This window comes from Toxotes jaculatrix, chromosome 7 (assembly GCF_017976425.1).
Source record: "Toxotes jaculatrix isolate fToxJac2 chromosome 7, fToxJac2.pri, whole genome shotgun sequence".
NCBI classification, from domain to species: domain Eukaryota; kingdom Metazoa; phylum Chordata; class Actinopteri; family Toxotidae; genus Toxotes; species Toxotes jaculatrix.
The window spans coordinates 1570067-1598014 of NC_054400.1; the positions used below are offsets into that span (position 1 = coordinate 1570067).

A 27948-nucleotide genomic window follows, 5' to 3' on the forward strand; every position below is an offset into this window, starting at 1 on the left:
TTCAAGCTCTTCAGTGAAGTTATTGAACACAGCTGGTCTCTGCTGATTGTTTAACATCATATAAAACCATGTAGTTCTCACTGAGGAAGCTCATTTTTTGAGCTGATGTTAAATACATGTTTACTGTCACCTTGATTCACCATACACGTCACCTGCAGACTCTACAGACTACAGACTGTTGCGATGGCACGTCGCCTGTGCCTCGATGAAACTGAACCAGGATCAGCCCTGTCCTGCCTGTCCTCACCCCTCCTCCCTCCCGCTTCGTCTCATTTCTCCAGTCACTGTGTGTTCTGACCCTTCTCCTCCTCCTCTGTGTTGAGTCAGAGGGCTCAGGACTCCAGAGGGTCTCCCGCCAGGACCTGCTCGACCGATTACTCACCGGATCAGTTTATCTGGCACACACTGTGCATGTTTACGCCGTACGCTTCGAGTTTTGTTATGTGGATCCTCCTCTTGCAGCAAATCCATTCTCTCTCCAGTGACCTACTGTGTGTCCGTGCTGATACTGTGTCCATGCCTCTCACGTCTCCTGCAGACTGGAGTCCATTGCTAACAGACACTGACATTGACCACACAGACCTGAACAGATCTTGTTTTTTTAACAGCTCGTAGCCACAAATGTGTTGCATGTGGAGTTTACATGAATGAATAGAGGCGTGGCGTCCGTGAAGAGACGAGACAGACGAGCTGCAGATCTACACCACAGATGATAATTAAGTGCACATGCCTGATGGCTACATGCAGCAGTAACAGCAATAAATCATGACTGAGTTCATTCGCTGTAAACAAAAGAGAGCTTCACTGACAACACTGTCAGAACAACGTGAAAACACAAACAGAAACGAGAAACACGTCTGTTTAAAGACAGACCTGGTCCCGGTCCTGGTCCTGGTCCTGGTCCTGGTCCTGGTCCTGGTCCCGGTCCTGGAGTGTGACCAGCGATGGAGCAGAAGTTAAACTGAACCTGAGAACACCTGATTAATAACCATCACAAAAATGCCCCTGAAAATCAGACTCAGGGGGCAAAACCATTTAACTTGATGCTGGAACTCAAGCTCAAAATTGATTAAATTCTGCAGTTTGAGTGCCCTGAGCTCCGGGGCCTGAACATGTGAACGCTCCCAGCGGAGCTGTCTTCACCTGAGGATTTCACCAGAGCCCACAGCTTTCTGACCATCTCACGTGTCACACAGGAGACACGCACGTTTGAGCGAGTGAATGAGGGAGTGATGGCTGAGCGACCTCTTTACCTGCACTCAGACTGTTTGAACAACAGAGTTCAGCCTGTTAGCATGTGTCCAATTTACCGTGTCTCACTCCCACTGCTTTCTCCCATCTCCCCTCTTCTTCTTCTTCTCTCTCTTGTCCTGTGCACGAGCACGAACGCCCCCTGTTGCTGACTGGCTGGAACAGTGTTGTGTGGCTCGGTCCAAGTCTGTCTGTTTCCCATTTACAGAGCCGAGGCTAGGAGGGAACGCTAGACAGCTAGTGGACTGACATGGACTGTATCGGATTAGAACCACTGAGGACACCTTTAAGTCTAAATATTAGCCGCTCAGCAGTTTTGTCATTATTAAACTTCCACAGCCTCACAGGATCGAAATAAGTGTGAAACCGGACCAGCGACGCCAAGTGTGAAAACCATCAAGACTCGTGGGTGTTTGTATGAAAACAGGCTGTAAGGCTGCTGCAGAGAGGGAGGCTCTCTCACTCTCCAGTCCACCTGCTGCTAAGTGACGCAGACAGTGCTGACACACACACACACACACACACACACACACACACACACACACACACACACACACACTCACTCACTCACCCCTGTAACCCAGCACTTTGCTGATGCAGCACAACAACAGCCAGTGTCTCTCCATCTAAACAGGGTTACTTGAGCATGCAGAGCCGCTGAGTGGTGCAACATGACAGATAAGCGTCGTCCCCCTTCGCTGCGTGAAGGGCTGAGACGGCTGGTGATGCACACCGTTATAGATAGACATGGGGGATCTGACGTCTGTGGCGTTAAGCACTTACCAGATGGAGGGCCTCAGCCGTGTGTGTGTGTGTGTGTGTGTGTGTGTGTGTAAGAGAGGAAGCCAGAGTTGAGTTTGAATGTGACGATAAAGGGACGGTAAAAGAGGGAGAGAAGAGTGAAAGTATGGGTGTATGAGGAGAGAGGTCATGTCAGTGATGATGTACATGCATCAGCTCAAACACCATGAATGATCAGCTGTCACATGTCGTCTTCGTCATGAGCACAGGCCCGACTCGGATGCAACTTTCATCTAAAACTGTGTGATTATTCACCAGGGTGTTTAATTAACAAGAGAAGCCAACTAAGCGTGGAAATTGCTGCAATTACTGTAATTTCTGACATGACTTGCCATGAACTAATCTGAATAAACCGCCGCTCTGCTCATTTGGCAGATGAGCTGTTGAACATGGCGCACTTCTTAGTGCATTAATCTGCACGGTGGTGGTGACTCACCAGCAGGCTTAGTGTTACCTGAATTACCTTGCCTTCTGCTGGGGCACAGCTTTTGTGTTTTTGCACCTTAGAGGAGTTAAAAAAAAGTAAGAGGTGTTACTCTGCTGCTAATTCCCAGGACCAAAAACACCATTCAGGCCTATTATATATAATTACATCTTTCTCCTTCACATATATATTATGTTAAACTGAGGTTTTGACAAAACAATCACAAGACAACATCCATTGAATAACTTTTCTGGACCTTCTGTGTTTTGTTTTTTGTGAAATGATATGTTTAAAGCTAATGTTTAGAGCTAAAATGTTTCATGTCATGTTTGCAAATATTCAGATTAACTCCTGTACATTTAATTTAATTTGATTCTGATTCTGATTTGCAGCAGAAGCAGATTAAAGTTTATTCTTGATCTTGGAAACAGTAGTTAGACAAAAAGAAAAGAGAAAAAAAATCCTAACTCTACACATTTCATTTCATTTCATGGTTTTCCTCAGCACATGAAGTTTTCCCAGTTGTCCTGATGATCGCTCACTTGTCACTGCACGACCCAAAAAACTCCAGATCGACTCTGATCACTCACATCAGCTCAGTCTGCTGAGGAAGACCATGAGGCACAGCTGAAAACTTAGTAAAACAAAGTGACCTTGAGTTCAGGGTTTCTGTCAAACTTCAGCAGGTTTCACATCATTATTTACAAAACTATGTTCAGAACAAAACACATGTTTTTAACTGAGCAGCATCTAATTAACAAAGACATGTCATGGCTCCATCGCTGTGAAAATAAAACTTCACCAGTCTTCGCACCTGTGAAGCTGTGAATTTTCACACAAATCCCGCTGTGCTTTTCTTGTATTCAAATGAGCTTCACATTCCAGCTCACAGAGAGAGAACTGAAGAAGTGAACAGCTCTGGTTCCAACGGTTTTCAGGTTACTGCAAGATCCGTGCAGTCCAGAGGAAACCTGAGCTGGGAGCTCTGATAACATTGCTCCTGACAACGTGCTCCTCAGTGCAGTCTCTTTCTGCTGAGCTGCTCACAATAAAGGATTTGTCTTGTTTTACTCATGTGATGTGATATTCAATAAACTGGTTCATTCTGTTTTTCTGTTTGCTTTTAATTTAGTGCAGATGCTTGACAAGTGCACGTGGTTTCTGCATGTTGCTCAGAGAGCCCTCCTGAGAAACAGGATACTGACAGGACATGGGGGCCTATTTATAATATTGCACAGGGTCTATGAGGTAGCACTGGAGTCACTGGTCTCAGAGTGGCAACACGTAAACCTGCAGCTTTGTAAATATAACGCCGGAGAAAGATGAAGTGGTTTCAAAGCTGATTTTTTAGTTTGTGGAGCTGTAGAACTTCCAGCCACGTCATGTTTTCTGTGGATAATCTTTCATACTGTAATTTTACAACACAGCAGTTTACACGATAATTATGTGCAATGACTGACTCTGTTGTGCGCGACAATATAATTTGCCTCAAGAGCCTTTGCGTGTGCTGTCTGTGCTAAACCATGATTTACTCCCAGTCTGAGGTGCACAAGGGCCCAGTGGACTGAGTGGTTGTTTGGCAGCAACCTGGTATCGGCTGCTCAGGATTTAAAATGTACAGCGTATAAAAGCACAGTGTAATTGCACAGCAGTGTTCAGATTAGAGGCTGCAGATGTTACAGTACATTTCTGTCCTGCTACCTTCAGGCAGCGGCAGGGATTCACTCTGCTGAAGGAGCAGGCCTGTGAGAAAAAATTGTTGTTGATGTTGATAAATTAATGTTGAGCTCATTAGAGACTTTACTGGCGTTCCTGATTTTATGGGCGGTTTGTGAGAAATCGGGGCCCTCGGTCACAGTCTCTTAGTGGGTATTTTGCATCTCTTTGTGGTTGTTTTGTGTCTTTTACCTGAGCTCTATGATTTTCAAACGAGAAATGTTAATAGTCAGTTCATACGGTGGTTCAGGCTCTTGACCTTTCAGACCCCTGGGTCTGGATCTGGTAATCCACCCAGGCCTGATATAGTCACACTGAAGTTATAAGTTTGGTCATGAGACATCTGTTTTTAGTGTGTCAAAGAATTCACCAAAACACTTTGCCTTGCACCGTCTCATCTGCAGGACGAGCTCTCCTTTAACATCTCAAAGTCAGGAAAGTACCCACATCTCCCAGATCAGTGTTTGGTTAATCATCAGTTATTTTGATCATCTGTTTCGCTTAATGTCTTTTGCAAGAAAAAAAAAATGCCAGTCAGTGCTTCTCAAATGTGCACAGAATACGTTGCTTTTCTGAAATGTTCATGACTGTAAACTGAATATATCTGAGCATCAGACTGGACAAAGAAAGATGTCTGAACATAGTTTATCAAATCTTATGGAGCACAATCTAAAATTTGTCTTTTCTTGAGTGCAGTTCTGCACAGAAGGAAATGTGTATTTCTGTGCCCACGTCTCACACTGTATTAATAAAATCTGTCCTTAAAGATCAGGAACATTGATGATATGAAGTGATTTCATATATTATTATACTTTATGGGTTCTTTATCATCTTTATCATGGCATCTTATCCTGTAACCAGAGCCAAATTCTCAAAATTCAAAATAATAAATTAAACATCTCATGTTTTGTTTAATCTAATGTGGGATAATTCAAACACTGGGACACAAACACCCTTTCATGGGCTGAAACTCTCCTGGACTTTATGACCGAGCGGACCATCCTCTCACTAGACGATCTTTGTTTCGCAGTAGCGGCCGGTGGGCGCATGCGCAGCCGCAACCTCCGCCCCCCCCCCCCCCCCGCCCGCGCTGCGCGCTGACAGCGGGCTGACCGGAGACCGAAGCTGCTGCCTCCGCGGTTGCTGTTGTTGTTGTTGCTGCCGCTTCCACTCCACGTTGTGAGCTGCTGTCCGGATACGAAGCGACACCGGAACGGGGACTTAATTTCTGTTACAGGACACAGAACCACCAACAAAGTGTCCCCGGAGGCTGTGGGCGCGCTGACCGCTGAGCTCTCTCCTCCTCCCGGCGGTGAACGGACGGCCGGTGAAGGTAAGTGTCCGCTTTTTGTGACAGTTTTCGGTGCGGAGGGAGAGAGGGGACTAGCAGGCGGCTGGTGGCGTGCCGCTGTCCCGCACTGCTCGGTTAACTTCGGCTCCCCCCTTCGCGGCTCTCTCTCTATGTTAAACCGCCTCCGGTTAAACTGATTTAAGTCTTTGCTTGTTAACGAAATGACCCGAAATAACGGCAAGTTTTCGCTTTCGTCTCAACCGTCCCGCACGCGGCTTTTTAACGCAGACGGGGAAGCACTTTGTATCGGGGTTTTCCCGCTAAAACACAGCGGGGTGTTTTTCAGGAGCGGCGGTCACAGGTAGCTCAGGTGACCGCCTCGGACTGAGATGAAGTTTCCATTGTCCTGATTTTTACCTGTGGTCGGTGGCGAGTTAGCCAGAGCACCTGTCTGTAGGTAGGCCCGCTGCACCTGTGCACTGACTGATCACATATCACCTTAACACGATCAATACTCCGTCGGTTTCGAGCTGCGGTTTCAGTTCGGAGCCGAAGCCTGGATATTTATACGGGTCAGATAAGAAGTGATGGTGTTTTGGTTTGTTTACCAGGCGCGTGAGAGGAAGACCATCACTTAATCTTATCGCGTTCCTTAGTTTTGTTTCTGAAGCTTGATTGTTGTGTGTCTGAGGTGAAGTTGCACAGAGCTGTGGGTCTGTGCAGGTATTCCTCCTGTTGACGCTGCCTCTGAACATACCCTGTCCTCATGTGATTATTACACTGTAAACTTCATGTGCAGCTTCAGCAGCCTGATTTGGTCAGATCTTATGGAGCACAATCTAAAATTTGTCTTTTCTTGAATGCAGTTTGGCACAGAAGGAAATGTGGTTTTCTGTGTCCACGTCTCGTGTTGCATGAATAAAATCAGGGACATTGACGATATGAAGTGATTTCATGATATTATATCATGTTCTAGATTTTGTGGATTATCAGCTGAGCAAACTGTGCAGCTGCCCAGGCTCAGTCCAGATCATTTGGGTCTGTATTATTGGATTAATAGCAAATTTCTTTGAAATTTTCTCCACTGAAGTAGAACATCAGCTCTCATGGGTCCACATCCTCCATCTTGCATCCCTGGTCTCATAGAACGACTGTGTGAAAATCCAGTTTTAAGTCTTTTGTTGTCTTATTTTGTATTGAGATCATTTGTTGTTAACTTGTTTTGATTTTGTTTGTTTTTTTAAGTCTGCAACACAAACAATCACAACACAATCACAGAGTCAAAGATAAATGTGCATCAGCAGGTTCACAAACTCAGAGCAGAAAATACAAATATCAGCTACACAAAGCACACACACTCTATATCAATCCATTTGTTGTTCAATGCATAAAATGTCAGGAAAAAGTCATTTATACGATCATTATTCCCCAAAGCTCAACAGTCAAAACTCCAAAATGTTGAGTTCATTTATTATTATTATCATAGAAAACAGGAAAACTAGCAAATATTCACATTTGAGAAGCTGCTGTCAGAGACGGAGGGAACGTCTTTAACTGATTCCAATCACCATGTCAAATTAATCAGTGGTCAGATCGATACGAACCAGCTGATAACGACTTCAGGTCTCAGTTCTGCTGTTTGTCAGTGTTTACGTGACAGTTTGAGGATTAGATGAAAGCAGATCTGAGGACGTAGCCGTTGGAGCCTCCTAGGTTCAGGTTTTACAGAGTTACGGGCGTGGCGGGTTGGCAAAGAGGCGACATGGTTCAAGAGACTGTCCCATTACATACTGTGGCTGTGTCCCCCGGCTAAAGTGTCCTCAAGTGTCATCCTGACCCTCCCAGCCCCACCGGCTCCTGTAAAGTAAAGTGCTCTGTGGAAGATCAGCAGCTGAATGAGTGGAAACAAAGAGCAGCTCTGTGCTGTCAGAGCGACAGAGCTGCCTCTGCATTTTTGCCTGCACCTGATAAACACTGCGGTACGTCACCGGTTCAGGTTTCAGCTGGGGCCCGGTGTGCTCGGCAAGCAGAGCGGGCCCCTGCACCGGCACCGGCCGGAGCAGGTGGCTCCTCTGAGCCCGGGGAATGTAAATAGAAACGGTAACCGAAGCCTGGTGTTGGAGCGCGGACGTCTCAGGGCCGGCTGAAGCTGAAAGTGTTGACGAGGATGCGCCGCTGCTGTTGTAAATGAGGATCAAGTGTGTGCGTGACATTTTGTTTTCAGTTAGAGTTGTCCTGTGCTGTGTGTAAGGAATACACAAATGTTGTCTTAACAGTAAATCCTCAGTACGGACGCTGACAGAGGTCTGACCGGTGTGTTCAGGCCAGCGTCCGCTCAGCAGAAGTCCAGTCTGCCTTTGTGAGTTTATCAGTCTGACGGACTCAGGCCACGGCTGAACTCCCAGCAGCTGCTCAGCCAGGAAAATGAACTTTAGCTCTGATTATCAGAAGCTTATCAGGCTGTGGGACCTTCTTTTTTTGTGCCATGCGATGGAATCTGTGTCAAATACACAAAACGTGATTTTAAAAAAACTTAGTGTGTGTACACTGTAAGCATGTATACACACACGTAAGTGACATTACATTAGCGGGGTGCAGTTTGCCCACACTCACTTCAAACACAAACTCTTGGATTAAAGAATCCTTCAGGAGGATCAGGAGTTCAGTCAGGTGGTCGCCACAGATTTTCAAAGTCTTCAGATTTTTCCTTTAATGCATAAGTTAATTTTTCCATACACGGTGATCATGAAAGTCCTTTTAGCCGCTGGCTCACAGACGGCTTTAGTGGAAATTTCCAGAACAAGTTACTTAATAGCTTAAGTCATTTTCTTTACCAACATGCTGTGGATCCAGCTTCTCAGACATGAGAACATGCTGCTGTTTTTTGTTATACGTGTTCATGTAAGTTTAACATCTTTGGTTCAAACGATTAATTTATTAATGTAGAAAATAATCAGCTCTAATGAGCACAGGAATTAAACACGCATCAGTGGCTTCAAAATATTCCATCTTACTACACGTTATCCATAGCAGTCAGACGAGTGCGGTGTAATCTAGTTGTCAGTTGACAGGAAATTAATCAATGGGTATTTTGATTGATTAATCATTTAAGTCAGGGGACGACAGATGTTTCCCAGCTGTGAGAGGTGGAAACAAATGACAGGTGGACAGTGAAATCTTAATTTCATCATTTCACCATAATACGATCTATATCTGGCATGTGGTGCAGAGCGAGGCACAGTATCGGCCTGTGTTCCTCTCTCCTGTATTGATTAGACTATTAGATGGAGATCTAAGGCCGTTTTTCAGTGTACAGTTACATCAGCTCGGTTGATGTAGATTTTTCAAATAGACCAAAAAGTCTCGACTTGGCCTGAAAACAGGAAACGTTTTCAGAGGAGGTGCAGGTTTGTGCCGGCTGGCTGCTGTTTGCTAACCTCATAGTTTATCAATCAAAATCAGACAAAATAACATAATGAAAAGGAAGTTTCACCCGAGTTTCCCAGAGGATGAATCCTCCTGACGTCCCCTGACTCTGACCCCTGGACGGTTTACACCCTTCACTCCGTCGTTGTCCGCCATGTCCACTGGGACAAGCTGCTCTTGAGCACGATTGCATTGTGTTGTTTTAAATGAACACCCAGCTGCTGTGGATCAGTTCGGGCTCTGCAGTGCAGAGAGCTATCTCCACTAACTGAATATCTCAGGGTGTTTGAATTTCCCTGTTTATACTCTTCAGTTTTCATGATGGAAAAACATGTTTCCCTCTTTAATACATATTCAGTGATAATAGATATTTGAAGGCAGCGGTCAAAGAAAATAAATCATCATTCCAGGTTTAGTGTTTATTTGTGCTGTATAGTACTTTGGCGGTCATGGATGAGACAGTACACAGGACGTGTTTCAGTCTCTCCTCCAGATTTCTGAACCCGGCTGCAGGGATTTGCTCCCGTTCAGCCTCAGCAGCATTAGTGAGGTCCAGCACTGATGTCAGGTGATAAGGTCTGGCTCGCAGTCGGTGTTCCACTTCATCCCAAAGGCGTTGGATGGGGTTTGACGTCAGGGCCAGTTAAGTTCTTCCACACCAAACCATTTGTTTATGGAGTGGTTGAATGTTTGGATTTGCTCATAGAAAATATAGAAGTATGAAAAGCACTCGGTACTTAATGTGCACAGCTGTACTCATGGACGAGTTTCCACCAGCAGCAGTTGATCACATATCTGCACATTATAGAATATATAATAGCGTAGCCTTATTAATTATGGATTGATATTAATATTTAGCGATAACTCCATCAGCGTATTGTTTACTCATCGTGCCGCCTTGTGTTGGCTCGGCTGCAGAAGCTGCTTCTCTCCAGTGTAACTGAGCAGCTCTGTCTGAGGTAAAACAGTGAAACCTGAGCAGAGAGGTTCCCGCTGCCGTCAGCTCTCAGCTCCATCTTCTCTCCTATCATCTCATCCTTCCTCCGTATTTCATCACGCCAAAGAGAGCGCAACTCACCCTGCACGGTAAACCGGAGAAAGCAGGCCCTGTTTAGAGCCCACATGACGACAGAAGAGCAGGAATCCGATCTGAAGCGGCCATATCTCTGTCTCCGCCAGGTTGAAATAAATACCTCATCATCCGGGACACGCTGTTTTTTCATGAGAGTCCCTGAGGACGTCTCTTCTCCTGAGCCGTTTGATGTGCTCTGAAAGCAGAAACCCTGCAGCACTCTGGATGTTTGAATTGTAGTAGCTGCCAGTTGGGTGTTTCTGCCAGCGCTGGGACTCATTTACCAAATCCCACATGGACTTCCATCAGAGGGCCATCAGCTTACATGTTATATTTACTGTTTAAGACATGTTCAGGGAACACACACGTCCAGGATATGACCACAGAAAATCTTATTTTACTGTTTTTCCATTTTTATTTTTTAAATTTTTATGAGTTTGCAAATTAATGCAGTTTTAAAAAAATGGTTTGCTGAATTAATTACAAGATTAAAGCCCCACAGGAGGAGGGTACAACTTGTTTTAAATGCTACACTCATTCCCTAAAAAGTAAAGTGATAGTGTTAATATTGAGAGTTTTGTTTAAGGATGCCCCAAGTGATTCTCCCATGATATGGATTCAGATACCTGAACTCCAGGTTTCTGTGAATCCCAGGGACCAGCCTGATGTGATGGTGTGTTCTTCGCCCTGTGGAATGGAAAACACCATGGGCAGGGGTGCTGTGGCACTGGTTGGTGGCCCGCTGTGACTACATTAATGTAAATGAATCATCATTTTTTTTTAGCGTTTAGGGTTTTCAGATTTGAAATGCATCTCAGCGGTTGAGGAAGGTTCTGCTTTGTTGTTGGACAATCCTTCAGTCTAATTAAAAAGAATGTGGAGACTGCAGCTCTTCAGAGAGCTGACGGTCTGAACGAGGCCTGAAACCAAAACAATGAGCTGAAAGAGGCTAAAATGCCCCGTCGAGCTGACCTGCAGATTTGGTGATGGTTCTCCGTGAGTTAGCAGCTGTGGCGCCTTTCACATTACAAATTTCACACAGTTTTAAGAGTCAGCTGATCACGTGACTTTCTTCGCTGCTAATGTTCAGTTTTAATATTAAACGAAGACGTGTTGGTCCACACGGTTGCAGCTCTGGTCGTTTGTGCTGACTGTGCACCCACACCGAGCACACCAACACGGAGTCTATTAAGTTTTCAGCATTTTAGAGCGTTTGTGCGCTGCTTCCCGATTTGTGTTGTTGTGTCGTGGGTTGTGTATCAGGGCAGTCAACACGAGTCAGGATCAAGTCCAGTTATAATGCGTTTTCTGTGAAACAAGCCGGTGGAAAGTTCAATGAAACATTCAGAGCAAATCAAATTTTCAGACAGAGAGTTTCTGCAGCAGTGACTGAAAAAGTAAAACGGCAACAAAAGGCAGATGAAGCTGCTTTTAGCACCAAACACAGGAAGTAAACACCTGCTGAGTGTCTGCAAGCAGGAAGACAACACACTTTAATTTTAAACATTTTCGACTGTGACATAAATAGAGGCGTGTTTAAATTCCTGTAAGCTCACCGTGGTTTTGAATTTGCCCGGAGTCAGTTTGGTGTGTTTCTCCTCGGGCTGTTTTCCACAGCTTCACTCTGGCTCTGTTGTCTTTCCACCCGGGACGATCAGGCCCACCCGATTGTTGTAAGCCCAGAAACGAATCCTCGCACCAGGAGCCGTCACTCACCTTAAGATCTCCTTGCATATCTGTAAGTGCCGCTCGGCTCGTGGAAGACGAGCGCCGCTTGTTTGAGGCTCACTGAAAAAGACCCACAGAGAAGCAGAGGACTTTGCCAGCAATTTCACAGGGACTGAAATATTCACGCAGGCATTTTTTGCTCTGGCAGCATGAAAGGACGGTCTTCACATCTTCTTCTGTGCTGGCACATTCAGCCGGCTCCCCCAGGTGAAGGACAGAGCTCGTATACAAGTCTCTCGAGTCTGGATGAGCATTAAAAATGGATTTCAGGGTTAGGCTGATATATTGAGTCAAATTTGGTCTTTTTTCTGAATCACGTCGTCTGCTGCCAAACACGAAGACAGAGGAAACCTGCAATGGATTTTCTTCTGTACGCATTTTCTGATAAATTCACTGCTTAGCAACATGAACTGTCAGTTATTTGTTTGATTTAAAGAGGGAAAGGTATCAGAGTTTTCCTCACTGATCCAGCTGGTCACGTCACACTGGATTAAACAGCAGCAAACCCAAAGAAAGCTGCTGTCAGTGGAGTTTTAGGTTCTCACTGTGCTCTAAATTCTGTTTCAGAGGTTTTTCTACTCTCACGAGACAGTAGACTGTTGGTGCTTTTGGCACAAGAAAGGTTTTAAATAGGCATGGCCGATTTGGATAAAATAATTTATCGCAATATGTGTGATTTTGTTTTGTAGTCAGTGCTGGGGATTTCCCAATCACGTTTTTTGAGCTTAGTCCTTTAATTATGGGAATCCACTGAGACCGAGTCTGATCAGATTATATTTACCTAAATGTTGATTAAATGTGTCTGACACATTGAAATAACAGCTGTAAACAAATGTAAACATTCAGCACAAATTATTAGTTTTTGTTTATGTAAAAGAAAAATGGGCAGTAGATGCTAATACTGGCATCTGCCTGAGAAGGTAGCAGAACATTCAGTCCCACTCAATGGTCTAATCCATCCAGAAATAAGAAAGGGATGAATACCTCAGTATAAAGGGTCTAAAATAATCTAAGAGGGTTGATAGGTTCCATTTTTCTCATGGTGTTCACTGTCTTACTTCCCAGGCCTAGTTAGGGGCCCTCCTGAGCTTTCAGGCCAAAAATATCTGTACTGGCTCCTGTTGGTCCTAAATGGATTTGATTTCAGGTCTTTACAACACATTACATGGACGTAAGTTCTGAGTGGTGTCTCGCATCATGTGCTGCTGCAAAAAGAGTCGCGCCATCAAAATGACTTGTTGCTGAGCACTGGAATATGAGACGCGTGTGGAAAGTGGACACTGAGGTGCCGCAGGTCAGGAGGTGATGTCGTGGTGAAATCAGATGCCGGAGGCGTCGTGTTTTTGGGTTCTCTGTCCGTCTGTCCGTCCGTCCATCCGTCCATCTGTCCGTCTCGTTCTCACCAACCTGATATCTCAGGAACGCCTTCAGGGAACGACCTCACAAAACAAATCTTTGGCCATAACTCAATAATTTATACACTAAGTCTCAACTACATACATTTTACGAGTCTGGACGGACATGGATGCAAACTGCAACTTGACTGGTTGCCGGAGGCGTTCAACCACAGTGCGGTAATTCTAGCTCTCCCTTGTTTTACACTTGGTAGCAGGATTGCTGTGAAGCAGTACGTGAGCTGTGAGTGCGATGAGGTGGAGTCCGGGAAGAGTGCTGTGAATCCAGAGCTGCACTAATGAAAGCCATTAATGGACTGTGCCGCCTCAGACACGAGTCTCCTGCAGCTTCACCTGAGCTCAGAGGAGTCTGGGAATTGCGTCATGACCCGCAAAAGCTGCCAGGGTTTGAGCTGAGGAGATAAAAGCTTAACTTTCTTTGTTTTTTTTTTTCATGGTGTATTCAGGGTCTGACACTGAGGGGCTTTTTGCTCAGGCAGTGTTTTGGGCCGTCCTGGTGGCTCAGTGGGCTGAACACAAAGCTGGCTAAATCTTAAAGTGCTCTCTACGTGTTTATGTGCGTCCAGTCCACACTCGCATTTTAGGTCATTGTCGTAAAGAGCTCAGACCATACTGAACGTCTGAACAATAAAAAAACCTGTTCAAACCGGCGGCCCAGTGACTCTGCTGCCGTCCCTGCTTCCACTTCAGCTTAAGCTAACGCCACGATTATTCATTCTCATGGACACGACGCGTCTTTTTCTGTTTGTGGACAAGCACAACATAATGATTTGGAAGCAGCTGATAGATGCTAACTGTTGATGAGTCAAACAGTCATTGGCAACAGGAAGTTGGTTTCCTAACTTTTCTGTCACGCAGCTCAGGCTGGTATCCAGAAGACAGACATATTCAGATTCATCTCTGGAGAGACAAGCTAAAGCTAACACTAACCCCAGTTCTGGGTAAGTCATTTTAGTCTTTGGATGGAAATGTGTGTTAGTTTTAGCATTTTTAATTTTTATAACTTTGAGTCATCTTTCCCCTGTACCCGTCTTTGTTGAGTACAGTTACCACGGTTACAGCTGTCATTCTCCATCACAGGGTTTGTCAAAAAGGTTTGTTTATTTTTTCATCACATTGTCCACGTGACTCTGCTCTGCAGTAACACAACAGGCCGACTCCCCTCAGTTATAGTTTCCAAACTCTGTTTAAGCGTTAGCATTAGAACCTGTTCTCTCCACTGCAGAGCTTCAGCTCAGAAACTGGATTCACTCAATAAAATAATGTTCAGTGTCTCGGTTTCACTCGAGAGGAGAAGCTAAAACATCGGATGGAAGATTTAGATGGTTGAATGTCAACATTAATCCTGGCACTCACTCTTTCCTTCTGATAGCAACACTTGAGAACTGAATCAGGTCACATTCGTTTACCTTTTTCGAAATGTTGCTGTGCTGCCTGCGTGTTTTGTAGTTTGTCTCTGCTGTTGCTGCGTCTTGTCTAATTCTCAGTGGACTGAAGATTTGATTCCTGAATCTGTTTCCTCAAAGAGACATGATGGCACTGAATGTAAGATGCTTCCTGTTAACGGAGGGGCAACAAGTCAGGCAACAAGTCAGGCGGTAAAATCAACCTCTGAACAAGATTGAGATTTTTGGTGGCAGAGGAAACATTCAGGTCAGTGAATAAGACTTTGCTTTAAAACAGTAATTAGTTCATTTGTCTGCTCATCACACTCACACACGCTGACCACGCTGTGGTCAGCTGTGGGTTTCCTGTTTTCAAAGCGATTTGCTCTTTACAGACGCAATGAAATGGCGTCTTTACTTCCTATGTTTTGATTCCTGCTGAAACACGTTGGCAGGGAGTGAGGGAGGATTCTCAACTGTAAACCATGTGCTGCCAGTTTCTCCAGACAGTGGCACGCTGCGAGCTGTGTGAAGATTCATAACACAATGAACGCCTTATCAGTTAGGGAAAAAGCTGTTTGAGTTAATACAAGGGATGGAAGATTCTCTCACTCCAGGAAGAGACAGTTTTCCTGCAGGTTAAACTGTCCATCTGACTGTGTCTTTTAAAGTTTGGTCTCTGCTGAGACAGAAGACCTGCTAAGTAAAGGCTGAAACTCCCAGAGATTCATCTGTTAAAGGAAAATTAGTAGGTTTTATGTGTAGAGGCAGGCGAATCGAACAGAGCGCGCTGACTCGTGAACTATTGAGCTGCTTGGGTTTGTGCATTCAGTGACAACATCAAAACTCTTTGTGTGATTTGTGATGAGGCCGTTGTGTTTGAACTGAAAGAATTTCAGGGCTGCTGAGGTTCATGGGACTGTAGCTTTACTGGCAATAGAAAAATTAATCGTTTTATGTTTTTTGTTGCTGCATTTGGGATTTTACTCTGTATTTTCTCTCATAATAGAAAACAGAACCACTGAATAAATGAAATTTGAAAACCGCTTTGTTTGTAGTTTGACAGCCATGGATTTTGTGTTTGTCCAGACAGGGTTTTGTAACTTTCTCAGCCCAAAAAGGAAAGTGTAAAACCCTCGCTATGACATTAAATTAAAAATAAAATACCAAAACTACTATTCTAAAGCCTAGCCCTTGCAAACATTAAACTTATGTTAGAGGACAGCACATGGTCTTGGGAGAATTAATATTTAATGATGAGTCAGCCTCCAATCATCCATATTTTAGAATACGAAGACAGAGGCAGTGTGTAAAATCACAGCATAGGCTGCGGGTTCATCCCTCTGTCTGCCTCTTCAGTCTCCAAAACTTTGAAAGTGGATTTAGAAGTGCAGTTCACAGCTTTATTTGATGCCTCAGGAGCCGTGGCAGCAGGTCTGCAGGAGAACAGTGAGGTGAAAAGTCTGGTGCTGTGATAACTCTCTCCCAGGCTGTGGATTGTATGAGGTGAATGGATGTAGTGAATTGGCCTCGGCCCATGAAGGCTGCCTGGACTGGTGCCCAGTACTACGCTGCTGGATATTATAATTAGCTTCTTATACTGGGACCTTTTCAGCGTTCACACAGGGCTCCCAGGCAAGTCTGGGAAAGAAATTTCATTCAGTTCATGTCCTAAAAAATACGCACGACTACAGCAAAAAGTGTGGGAGTGAACCACAGGGAGGAAGAGCTTGAACAGTTGAGTACGTCTCTTTGAGTTCTGAGAACCTGTGATGGTCATTTTCCCCTTTTTGTTGACATTCTATAGACTAATCAATTAATTGTACAAACAGTGTTGGTATTAATCAATAATGAAAATAATCATTAGTCACATCCCCAAAATGCACATCTCCTCTGGAGTTTGTCTAAAGCCTTGTCTCACCATAAAGAAAACCTCTTCAGTGGTTGTGTTGCTCTGCTGATGAGCCTAAAAAAACTCATCTAAAAACCTGCTGTTCTCCAAATGTCAGGTTGTTACTGTAAAGAATAGCAGGTGATCAGAGAGAGCATCTCAAAGCAAACCCTGTAACACAGATCTGAAACCTGCCAGCAGCATGGCGATGTAGACGTCTGATGGGTCCAAATGGAAATGCACTGTAAATGTGTCTGTCCAGGTGTAGTCTCCTGAGCCGCCCCGCGCTGAGCTCTGAGCGGTCAGTCGTGCACGGCCACATGATGTCTCCATTACCTGGCCGAGAGACCGACACGCTGTCTGCTCTTCTGCACACACACACACACACACACTTAAACACCACCTGCTGCTTGGATGCACCGCAGGCAACTCGCTTCATGTGTCACTGCTCTGATTGGCTGGGGGCAGTGGAAGAAGCTGAGGTGATCTGCAGCTACACAGACATTAAAGTCTCCTCGCTGCCTCGTTTGTTGTTGTTTATTGAGTCAGCTGTGGAGATGTCCTGATTGTTGTTGTCATAGGTCTGTTGTAGTTGGTTATATTTGCTGTGTTATCGTCTTTATTCAGCGTCCATCCTCATCGTAACCAGCTGGATCTCAACACGGCGTCACGAGCAGCTGACAGCGTGTTGGCGGTTCGGGTGAACTTTATGGGGTTTCCAGCAATCCCTTAAAAATCGTTCTTTACCTTTTTAAATATTTATATTCTAAGTTTATACGATTTGTAGTTAAGGTAAAGTGAAACTTGCAGACACAGTGATACGGTCCTTTAAAACAGAGGTGTGATGGAGTGATGGAGAGGGACCATCTTCCTGTCAGCAAACATCCCCAGTGAAAATGAGCTTCCTTCATTTTCTACAACAGTTCACTGCGACACACACAAACACGAACACATGCATGAAATGTAAACTTAATCCGCTGTATATAAAACTTTCCAGGGCAGAGCCAAAAGTGCTTTACAAACAATATAAGGATAATAAAGGAGATAGTACTGCAAGCAATAAAAATGCAAGGCAAGCTTGTTTCTGTGGACTGGAATAATACAGCAGGTCTGAAGGAAGCAGCAGCTCTCAGCTCTCTGTTCTCTCTCATAATTTCCAGGCAGAGATCGTCCTTTGAGTCTTTGTCGATACAGAGGCGGTTTTATGTGGGAGACGCAGCGAGTGGTGGTTACATTTTACTTCATGACATTATCTTGACTTTCACAGTTTGACTCGATTTTCTGTTTCTTCACAGAGACGCTTCTTTTTTTTTTTAAATAGTTCTGAAAAGGTTTGGGCTCCTGTCCTTCATTCACAAGCTGGTCAGGTTAGTCAGGGTCACACAAAGGTCACATGCCGATCACATGCCCTGACCGTGTTGTGTGATGTTGAAACTGTTCCCCCCAGTGTGATAGACACATGCCTGATACAAAACCAGCTAAAGCATAAAATGTTTGTCCTCAGGTTGACACACACACACACACACACACACACACACACACACACACACACACACACACACACACACACACGCTGCTGCTGCTTTTAGTACCAGGCAGGGATGAGAGTATTGTGCTTACTTGGATGTTTTCAGGCCCACAGCACAGCGCTGATCCATTAATGCATTAATGAAGGCCTAATCCTCCACTGAAAAAATAAAAACACCGAAGCTGCTGTTTCATAACAAAGCCGCTGAGTTTCCTGAGCCTTCTGTGCGGGCGTTACTCAGCTGGGTTTTATAAACTCACTTCAGGGCGTGCCCGACCTTTACCTCCACTGCAGCTTCCTCCAGAGACCCCTGCCTGCAGGTGACCATGCAGACACCTGGCTCAGGCTGCAGCTGAAGCTGCTGTAGGTACCAGAGGTTTGCCGGCCTGTGCAGAGGCCTGGCACAGACAGATCGCTGTGTGGGCACATGCCACGAGACGCCAGCCTGAAGCTTTATGTGGAGATTTGGCAGTTTGTCTGTTCCTCTGATCACACAGAGGTTCTTGTTAAGTAAAACGGGAAAGATTAAAACGATTCACTCACACACCTTTTCTGTCTCCAGCTGTAAACCCTGTGTGTCTGAGTGACGCGTGTTGAATCAGAAATTCCATCTGTCAAATCAGAACACACAGATGTGATATCAGATATATCAACATCTCCACTGAAGGTTAAAATCCATAAATCCACTTCATATAATCATATAAAATCCTATCAGTCAGTCAGACTCTATTTGTAAAGCACTTTTCATACAAATACAATATAAGAGAAATGACTGCCTGGTGTGATGGGGTCGAGCCGGGTTCAGGTCCTGTTACACTGGACCTGACTTCAGAGGGAACTGTACTTTTTACTCCACTACATTTGCAGCTTTAGTCACTAGTTAATTCCACATCTTACTCAGACTCAGTCTCTCTCAGCTGAACCTCAGTGCACAGGCTGGTTTCGGACACCGAGACTCAGAAAGTGCCGGAGGAGCTGAGAGGGAGCAGAAGCATAAAGCCTTTGTTCTGAATCCCACAGGAAAGTGAGGCTCAGTTGTTTTTCATTAAGAATCATTTTGTGAGGTGAATATAACACAAAGCTTACAGGAACTTTGTTTACACAGTGGTTCTCAAACTGGGGTGTGGGCAAGGGTGTGGGGGGTGTTGGTGACCAGAGGGCAGGATGCTGAGCGGCTCTAAACGTGATGAAAATGATTAACGTGGTAACATGTGTGTGATACATACTAACAGCAGTGCTCTGCATTTACCAACCTGAATCTTCAGTTCGTTCTTCTTCGGCTCGTTTTATTTCTGGGGAACGACAGAAGTCTGAGAATCGCTGGTGTAACAGTGTCTAGATGAAGCCGACTGTCTCGCAGTGTTTGGTCAGGTGTGTGGACCTGTGTGCCGTTATTCTCATTTGTGGGATTTGTCTCATGGAGACGTCAGAGACAGTAGTTTGGGAGCGATCAGGGAGGCGGCGTGGTCGTGGTGAGTTGTTGTTTCAAACATACTGAATCCTTTAACATGCTGGGAAACTACAGGCTGGTGAAAGGCGAGAGAGAGCCTTCTACTTCTGATTACGTACGTGTGAATGAGGTGTCGCCGGCTCCATGGCAACATTACACGTCCTGTTTGCATCTTATGACGGGAATTGTAGGACCACAGTTCAGAATACGATCATCCTAGATGGAAGACAAAGAAAAACACAGGCTTAACTTTCTGTTTTTCTTTGTGTTTTATACCATCTGTACATTTATTTAAATGATAAATTTCGACTTTTTTTCATTACTAAGGCTCAGAATCTCACATCTACAAGTGATCACAGAGAGTTGTTTTATTTTTTTTCCATGAACATGTTCTGACGAGCCTTCTAATAACCGAGTGACTATGTCAGGTCAAGTTTGCTTTATGATCTGTGCAGGATACGACGACCTTTATCCTTAGACCCAGAAATCTGTAAATAGAGGGAGTGAAAGCTGAGCACAAACAGCCGGTGGCGTAGATGGTTGGTTGATCTTCGCTGTCAGGCTCCAATTATCGCTGTTCCTGAAACCATGATCTGATCTCGTTTCTTGTCTTAGATCAGATGTAGAAAATCTGCAGATCCCAGCCTGAGATGCAGGAGAACAGCTTCTTAACGAAGGACGTTATGTCAGCTCTGTCAGCAGTCGCTGAAACTTCTGCGAGACGAGCGGGTGTTAATTAACATTCTAACATATTTTGATGATATTTCACACATTATTTTCACTTACCTCGGCCGTATGGGCTTTTTTAGGCTTTTTCCCTCAACTGCTTCCTGTCACACATTCAGAATTTTATCTGCTCTAAAAAACGATCTCTTTTTTTTCCCCCCGGTTGTAATTTAATTCAACACTTCTTTTTCTGCTCTCTCTGTTATCTGCCTGACATGGCTCTGACCCTGGACCCTTCTTTTGAACGCTGCTTGACTTGCTAATAGTGAAAGAACTTAAGCTTTGGTACTCGTCTTTAGACTGTTGCTGAAATATATCGAATGTAAAGCTCAATCTGAAAGGTGACTTTAGGCCTGGCTCTGGTTTTAAACCGTCATCCAGTCCTCCTGCTCAGGATCAGGCTTTAAAATCCGAGCATGCTGGGAAATGAATATGCTGTTTTTTAAAGGTAAACACAACCTTGTCCTTATAAGCAGCAGCCTTCCTGTCTGAGATGAAGGTCTGGGTTCATGTTGCTGAGTGTTGTTTCCTCTGCAGCCCACCCCCTGCCAGCTGTGACTCACTTGTATAAGGTTTGTAGTTGGTTTTATTGGCTCTGCAGCAGAGTCCGGCGTCTCCGGCTCTGCGAGGAGATCACAGAGAATTTGTGCAGCCGATGAAATACGTTCTCTGCTGTGAGGAGTCGTAATGTTCAGGGTTACAGCACCTGCACTGAAATACATTATGATTGATCTGCTCGGGGTTCTGCAGTGAACAGCCACGCAGATCAGATGGCCTGTGTGCGAGAACAAAGCTGGAGAGGACGGGTCTGTCACTGAGGTTAGCAGGTCAGGACTCATACTGCTGTGTACAACATGCCTTTCTCCACATCTGTGCTCAGGACTGAAAACCTGCAGCATGGCCCCATACAGAGTACTTCACTGGTCACACACCGAGCATCATACATGCTGGTCTGGTTCTGCACAAGTGTGACACACATCCTGCTCTGCTGCATCAAAACCTAATTTGCTGAGATCTGCTCACACAATGAAATATGCTCCCTGCTGTTAACGTTCATAAAGGCAAGTGTTCGTCATGTAGAGCCTGAGTGTGTGAGGCGAGGCAGCGTCATGCTGCAAATAAATGAGGTCATTTACAGAAATGTGTGTCCATTTTAGGGACAGAAGCTCTCATTACCTGAAGACTGAGAATCTCCACGTACCTGCTGTCCTACTTAAAAGTTTGGATTTGACTTGCTCCCGTCAGTTTCTAATGATTTGGTTTTTCATTAGTTTTGGAGTTTGGAGCATTTGTAGTACTTTAGTTCGGATGCATCATTTCAGAATAAAACTCCCAAGTGTTAGGAAATGTGTGATCCTAGCACTTGGATTATTATGAGAGTCTGCACTGCCTTTTGTTGTCAGATCAAATGTTAGTCACAAAAGCTTTGTGTGAGAGAACAAGGCGTTTTTTTTTTTCTCTTACTTCCCATCCTGCCTGGTGCAGGCTCACAGGATTGCAGAGGGCATTATTTGAAGTCTTGTATGAACATAAAAGCGTGCTCATAAAAGTTCCCCGCAGTGAAAACGACCTAAATAAACAGAGCCCTAAAATAAAAACCTCCCCGGGTTCATCTAACCTTCCTCAAAATGGAGGATGGGGACAGGAGAGGCTGGAGGAGGCATTAGGGAGAGAATGCCTGAGGACGGGATGGTTTGGAGTGGCACAGCACATCCATTTGGTGGGTGATTTCTGTCCAGTGTACATTACAGCAGCATGAGTGGTTGCATTTTTAGCAAGGCTGCAGACTGACCTCTGACACTGGTCGTGTTACAGCCTCACTCTGCACACTGAGTCCCCGCTGGGAGTGGAGCAGATAACCCTGCACGCCACAATCATGGCTGTCAGAGTAAATTTTTACGTTTGAATTTCAGTCAGATTTTCAAAAACGTGTTGAGCTGTTTGCTGTGGAAGTGAAGAGTGTGATCAGGTTCTGCTCCTCTTCGTTGCTCCTGCAGGTAACTGGTTCCTTTCTGTATAAGGATGGATTCAGCAGAGCATAAACTCAAATAACTGGAAAACCTGAGAATGTTTCATCTGTGCATTGCATCCTCCGTTCTTGTGTCTGTTTCATCTTAATTCAAACATGTATTTAGAGTTTGCTTGATTTTAAGTTGTTTGACTCACTTTAATATCAAGGCTCACCATGAGCAAATCATAAGACACTGAGGCGCAGCTGTGTGAAAACCTGCCTCTACCTGTGGTTCACCTCTCGTGACCAGAGCCGTGCAGCTCAGTTATTCTGCATCTCAGTCACTCAGTTGCTGCTGCTGGTGGAGAACTGCACCCGAAAACTGAACTTCAAAGTTTTCTGTTGCAGCAGACGCATGATTAAACTTCCTTCCTGTGCCGCCTCCGTGGCTTCCAGGTTAAGACACCGACTGTGATCCGTAACGTCCGACCTTGTTATACCTGTGACCTCTCACTGTGGATATGATACAAAATACAGTTGGACATAATACAAAATATTATAGAAAACCATTGCAGTAAGTCTGTAATGCAACTTATATCAGTCTATAAAGGTATTTTTCTGTTGTACACATATTTTTTTATTGCTTTATTAATAATTAATGTTGACTTATTGTAACCTAAGTCTGCACTGTCCCAGTGTCTTATACTGGGAAAAGAAAATAATATAATAAAAATAAATGTTTACAGATATTTAATGTTAACAGATTGAGAACAGGTTTAGTTATTATGGTCGTACTGGCAACAGGATCAAAAAATTAAAATACCCAGTTCAATTAATTATCTAATTAGGGGCATTTGAAAGCCGTTCCTGGAACTGACGCCTGTCCCTCCTCCTGGCTCAGTCCTCACCAGCTATAAATAACCAGTCTTCATAACCAAGCAGGGTTATTTGTACTCCCTGCACAACAGTCTCTGCGTTTGTAACATGTCACTAAACCATATTGAATCTAATTTTACCTTCGTTGCTTAATTGTTGCCAACATTTGTCTTTGACTGGAGTGTGATGAAGTTCATTTGTTTGGTGAAATAAAATGATTAGCTCTTGCAGGTTTTTTGTTCCTGCTGAGGATCTGAGGTTGGAGTGTGTTATTTTCATTTATTGTCTCATAATGTGGGCGTGAAGCCCTTTGAGACTGTAACTGTGATTAAGGGCTATGCAAATATACTTGACTCATGTTTACATCCTTTACTGTACTGGCTTTTATTTATGTAAAGAACGTCAGTACAACAACAGAGCCGTGTAGAAAGTCTGCTTTTATTTGGAGAGAAAAAAAAACCTTTTGCTTGTGTGTTCTCACTCTCTGGCCTTTTTTTTTTTTTTTTTTTTAATCAGCATTGTCTCGTTGTCACATGCGGAGCTCACCATCTGCCACTACTGCAGCACCATCAACGTCCTTAAAAAGTCATTGCTGTATTCTTAATTATCTTCGTTTAATCACCTCCCCTCTTCAGGGAGATGAAAGGTTATTAGAAAATGAGCCCACATGGGGAATTTATTAAAAGTGCAGCAGAATACTGTATGCTTAGTATACAGAGATGTGGGTGGATGGTGCTGTAGGTGCTGTTGTTCTTGTGCCATGTGTTTCAGTATTTAGGTTTTTTTATGGTATTTTGGTTGAAATGATTCCTGAATTCCTTCACTTAATGTCTGCACTCGTCCTTTCCTTCCCCCCTTTTCCATCCATATCCGCTCAATAAGCTGTCAAGTAAGGGCACAAGAAAAGTTTCCACACCCAAATCTATCACAATCCTCTTTTAATTGATTTTTTTTTTTCCAGTGTCTGTTTTAAACACAGGGAAGCAAAGAATTTCAGCTTTTCCCTGTTTTTGAAATAGAAATGGACAGAAATGAAGAGATTCTGGTTCATTTAGACTTTTAGCCTCTGCTGCTGTGACTGTGGTTTTGCAGAGAATCCAACTGAAAGCTCTGCAGCAGTGTAAACAAAGCAGAATTTAGATTCATCAGTGTAAGTGAACGTGGCGGTGATAAGACGAGGCGGTAGCAGAAGAAGCTTCCCAGCAGGAAGTTGGATCAACTAATCAGCATGCTTGATGTGCAAGTCTCGCTTATGATTATAAACCATCAAACTATCAGTCCATTAATTCTTGCATTGAAATCAGAATAAATAAATCTTTGGGGAGTTGGGGTCAGGAAACGTGGCTTTTCTCTGGTCCTGTGCAGGAACATCGGTCCTGGGTCGGCCCTTTGATGGCAACCGTCACGCAGAGCAGGGAAGACGTGACACATGACATCCAACACGTGACGTGCAGTTCAGAGTAATAACTCCACTTTAACACAGAGCACGAGTCAGATTCTTCCTGTACACAGCAGGGATGTTGGGCTGGTTTACAAGTGAGACGCAAACAAAAACAAAGATTAGTCCGTAAACATTTGGGAACAATGAGCGCAACATTTTTGCATTTAAACTTAAATGAACGTTGAATGAAAGTCTGTCCGCCGCCTTCGTCTCTTCTCACTAATCTGAGTAATTAACAGTCAGTTAAGTCACATTTTCTCCTCTGAGCAGTTTGAACCAGATTAGAGCCGAGACGCAGGAGAGATGTGAAGCACAGAGCCGATGTATCATCAGCCTGAATCCTGTGGCAGAAACACAGCTCTGTGTCTTCTCTCCTTCGTAGTGTGTGAATAAGGCTCGTTAGCATTCATGCGTTGCGTTCCTGGTCTCTCACATGTAGCAGCGTCCTCCATTATTGAGCAGTTGTAAATGCTTTGAAGTTTTGCTGTTTGGGGAGTTTTTTTTGTTCCAAACAGAGCAGGAGCGGGAACGTGGGGGCTTTGAAACGCAGAAACCTCAGCAGCTGCTCCAGTAATTGTTGTGTCATATTGATCAAAATCCTTTTCCCTGATATTTCTCTTCGAAATTGTGTGTTTATTTTACTGGATGGTTGAAAGAATTCTGCAAACAGAACAGAGGAGGTTTGCGGTGAACAAGGCGGCGCTGTGGCAGCGAACACCGGCAGCCTGCTCTGCTCTGTCATTGAAAACAAGGTCAAGGTGACGGAGAATCTAATTGACGCTCAGCTCGACCCCACCGATTCCCCCCGGGATGTTTTACAGCAGCACTGCTCACACACTCTCCTCCGCCAGCACCACATGGCAACACCACAGGCTGCGCTCACATCTCATTAGCATTTGACCGCGTGGGCAAAGCTGCAGCTTCAACTAATGCATTTAATAGTGAGAATACACTCTGAGTAATTTAATTAATGTGACTGTGGCCACATGACATTAAAACTAATTTCACAGCTGCATCAGAATCAAAGGAAAAAAAGAGTGTGAATTGTTTAAGGCCAGAGTGTTTTTTTTTTTTTTATCATAACAAGAAGCGAGTTGTTGAAATTGATCATATTAAACATGAAGCATCTGTTCAGTAAAAACCATTAACTCATAACAGAAGAACATGAGCAGTCATCTTCACATAAATATGGCTGAATGACTTATACTGTGATATGACACGTGTCAGTATGTCAGAAGTGATGGGTTTGATGAGACGCCTGTCCGGGACGCGTCACATGATGATTTGTGCTGTCATGTCATTGGAGGCTGTGACAGACGTTAGCGTGCTCTGATTATAAAGATGGCGTTCGCCGGGTGAACAAACGAACGCATTGGTGCGACTCTGACTCAGTGAGAATCTGCAGTAATGAAGCTGTTAAATCTGCTCAACTGATTCTTCAGCTGTGGAAAGAAAACGTGAACCTCCACATGTCAAACAGTCGACACACTGATTTAATGTCAGACGTAGGTCTGAGACAAAATGTGATGTTTCTGACGGATTTTACACGTTTACACCGACTGTAGTTTAACAGAAGTTGAGAGAAGATGTTGAAGATGTTTGTGATGACTGATGATGATGATGATGATGATGATGATGTGAAACCCGGTGGTTGGAAGTCTGACATTTGGGATTATCATTTTAGCCTTGATGATGCAGCTCCACATTTTAAGCATTTAGCTGATGCTTATTCAGAGCAGCTTAGAATAAGCTTTAAATCCTGGATCACCGACCTTATGAGTAGAGACAACAAAGACAACAGACAACAAAGACAGCAAAGACAACGTGTCCTCTTAAGGTTTATGTATAACAGACAAATGTAAGGTGAAGACCAACACACTGAGTTTATGGGACTTTATCTTTTCTTCCTACAGTGAGACTGACCAAGAGACCAACAGCCAAGAGACGTCTGACTGCATGAAGAGGCCGAGTGACGGGACCCTGGTCCTCACCTAGACCTCTCCCACGACCCCCCCACTGCCTGGACATGGTGAGCGTCCTGTGCATGTCTGCAGTTTGTTTAAATTCTGTGCTTTTTAACCTTTAATAGACTCTAAACTACGTCACGTGTGGTGACTGATCAGGCTGCACAAACTGTGGTGATGCTTCCTTTTTTCTTCCTAAAACTCCTTTTTTCTTCCTAACACAGTGCAAAACTTTTTGTTTTGCACCTTTTTTCTTCCTAAAACTCCTTTTTTCTTCCTAACACAGTGCAAAACTTTTTGTTTTGCACTGTGATAAAACTGTTAAAGAGTGTGTTTATCTGTCAGACAAAATAATTATTTGTTGGCATATTGGAGCGTTTCAGGCGGACCTAGAACTTCTCATCATCGTCAGGTACAGATGAGTATTAAGCCGCGTTCTTAAGTATTTGTTGTACACAGCAACACAAACAATCCCGCGGGGAGTGAGAATAAGTTTTCATGACTGAAATGAAAATATCTCAATCCAGTCTGTTTAAAAAAACAAAATGACATAAAATCAGTGGAGCTGCTGTCAGTCCATCACTCCAGGCGGCAGCAGGGTGAACAGGCGGCGGCTGGGGTGGGTTTCGTCTTGTAGTGTCATCTCGCCGCCGCTCAGCAGACGGGTACCAGTGATGTTTGTTACCTTCTCAGTCAGGAGGTTGTTTGACTGGTGGAGGTCTGATGGAGAGGTGAGGTGAAGGTTATAAGACTTCATCTTGATGTTGAACCCAAATCAAGATAAAGTTGACTTTTAGACACAGATGTTTTTTAATTGTTGTCAGCTGTGTCTTCGTTTGTCCTCCTGCTTTTACAGACTCCACGTCCCATGTTTATGCTCTTTAGAGATGCTAAAGGACAATTTGGAGAAATCATTGAATAAGTATTAAAGGTTGGGATCAAAGTATCATGTAGACACAGCAGTCGATTACTTACCTCAGTGTGAACTACGTGGCACAGTTCAGTGGTTTTATGTTCTACTCGTGTAAACTAAAGTGAAGCTTTGTGAATCTGATCACATTCCCCTTTTTCATGTATAGAAAATGATTTACCTTATTCACAGGCACACAGATGGAGATCGGTGTTTTTTAGAAAGCTGTGTGAAGAAACTAATCTTTTTCTAATCTCATCTTGAAGCCTCTTTATGTGCTGTGTCTCCTCTGGCTTCACAGATGCTCAGAACCCTCCACGCACAGTAAACCAGGCTTGTTTCACATCACGGAAACCTTTACGTGTCAGGTGTCAAACTCCCGACTGATTTTACACAGATGAGAAAATGTTAAAGGAATTATTTCCGATGTGTGTGTCAGATTTAAGTAAACGGCTTCCACCGACAAACCCTGCAACGCCATTAATTAAAGCTGCGAATGTCATTATCTTCTAATTGCAGCGCGAGTTTGAGCTCCCATCTGTCTTGTAGGTAACAAATAAAAGGAAGCAGCCCGATGTGGAGCCGGGCTGGGATCCACAGTCAGCCCTGATGCTGTCAGAGTCTTAATCTTTGGTTTAGATCTTGTTCATGTTTGTGAGTACGTTTATGTGCTATGGGTGTTGACGCTGCCCGCTCTTGCCG

At 44.2% G+C, this 27948-nt stretch overlaps 1 protein-coding gene across 2 annotated transcripts in view; it reads left to right on the forward strand.

Annotated features, from left to right (window-relative positions):
• The first annotated feature begins 5311 nt into the window (after positions 1-5311).
• LOC121184146 (spermatid perinuclear RNA-binding protein-like) overlaps positions 5312-27948 on the forward strand; it is a 54068-nt gene continuing 31431 nt past the window's right edge. For both annotated transcript variants that reach the window (XM_041041601.1, XM_041041602.1), the window contains exons 1-2: positions 5312-5525; positions 26286-26401. In XM_041041601.1, the coding sequence (XP_040897535.1) occupies positions 26399-26401 (3 nt within the window). In that variant the 5' untranslated portion in view covers positions 5312-5525; positions 26286-26398. The remainder of the gene's footprint in view (positions 5526-26285; positions 26402-27948) is intronic.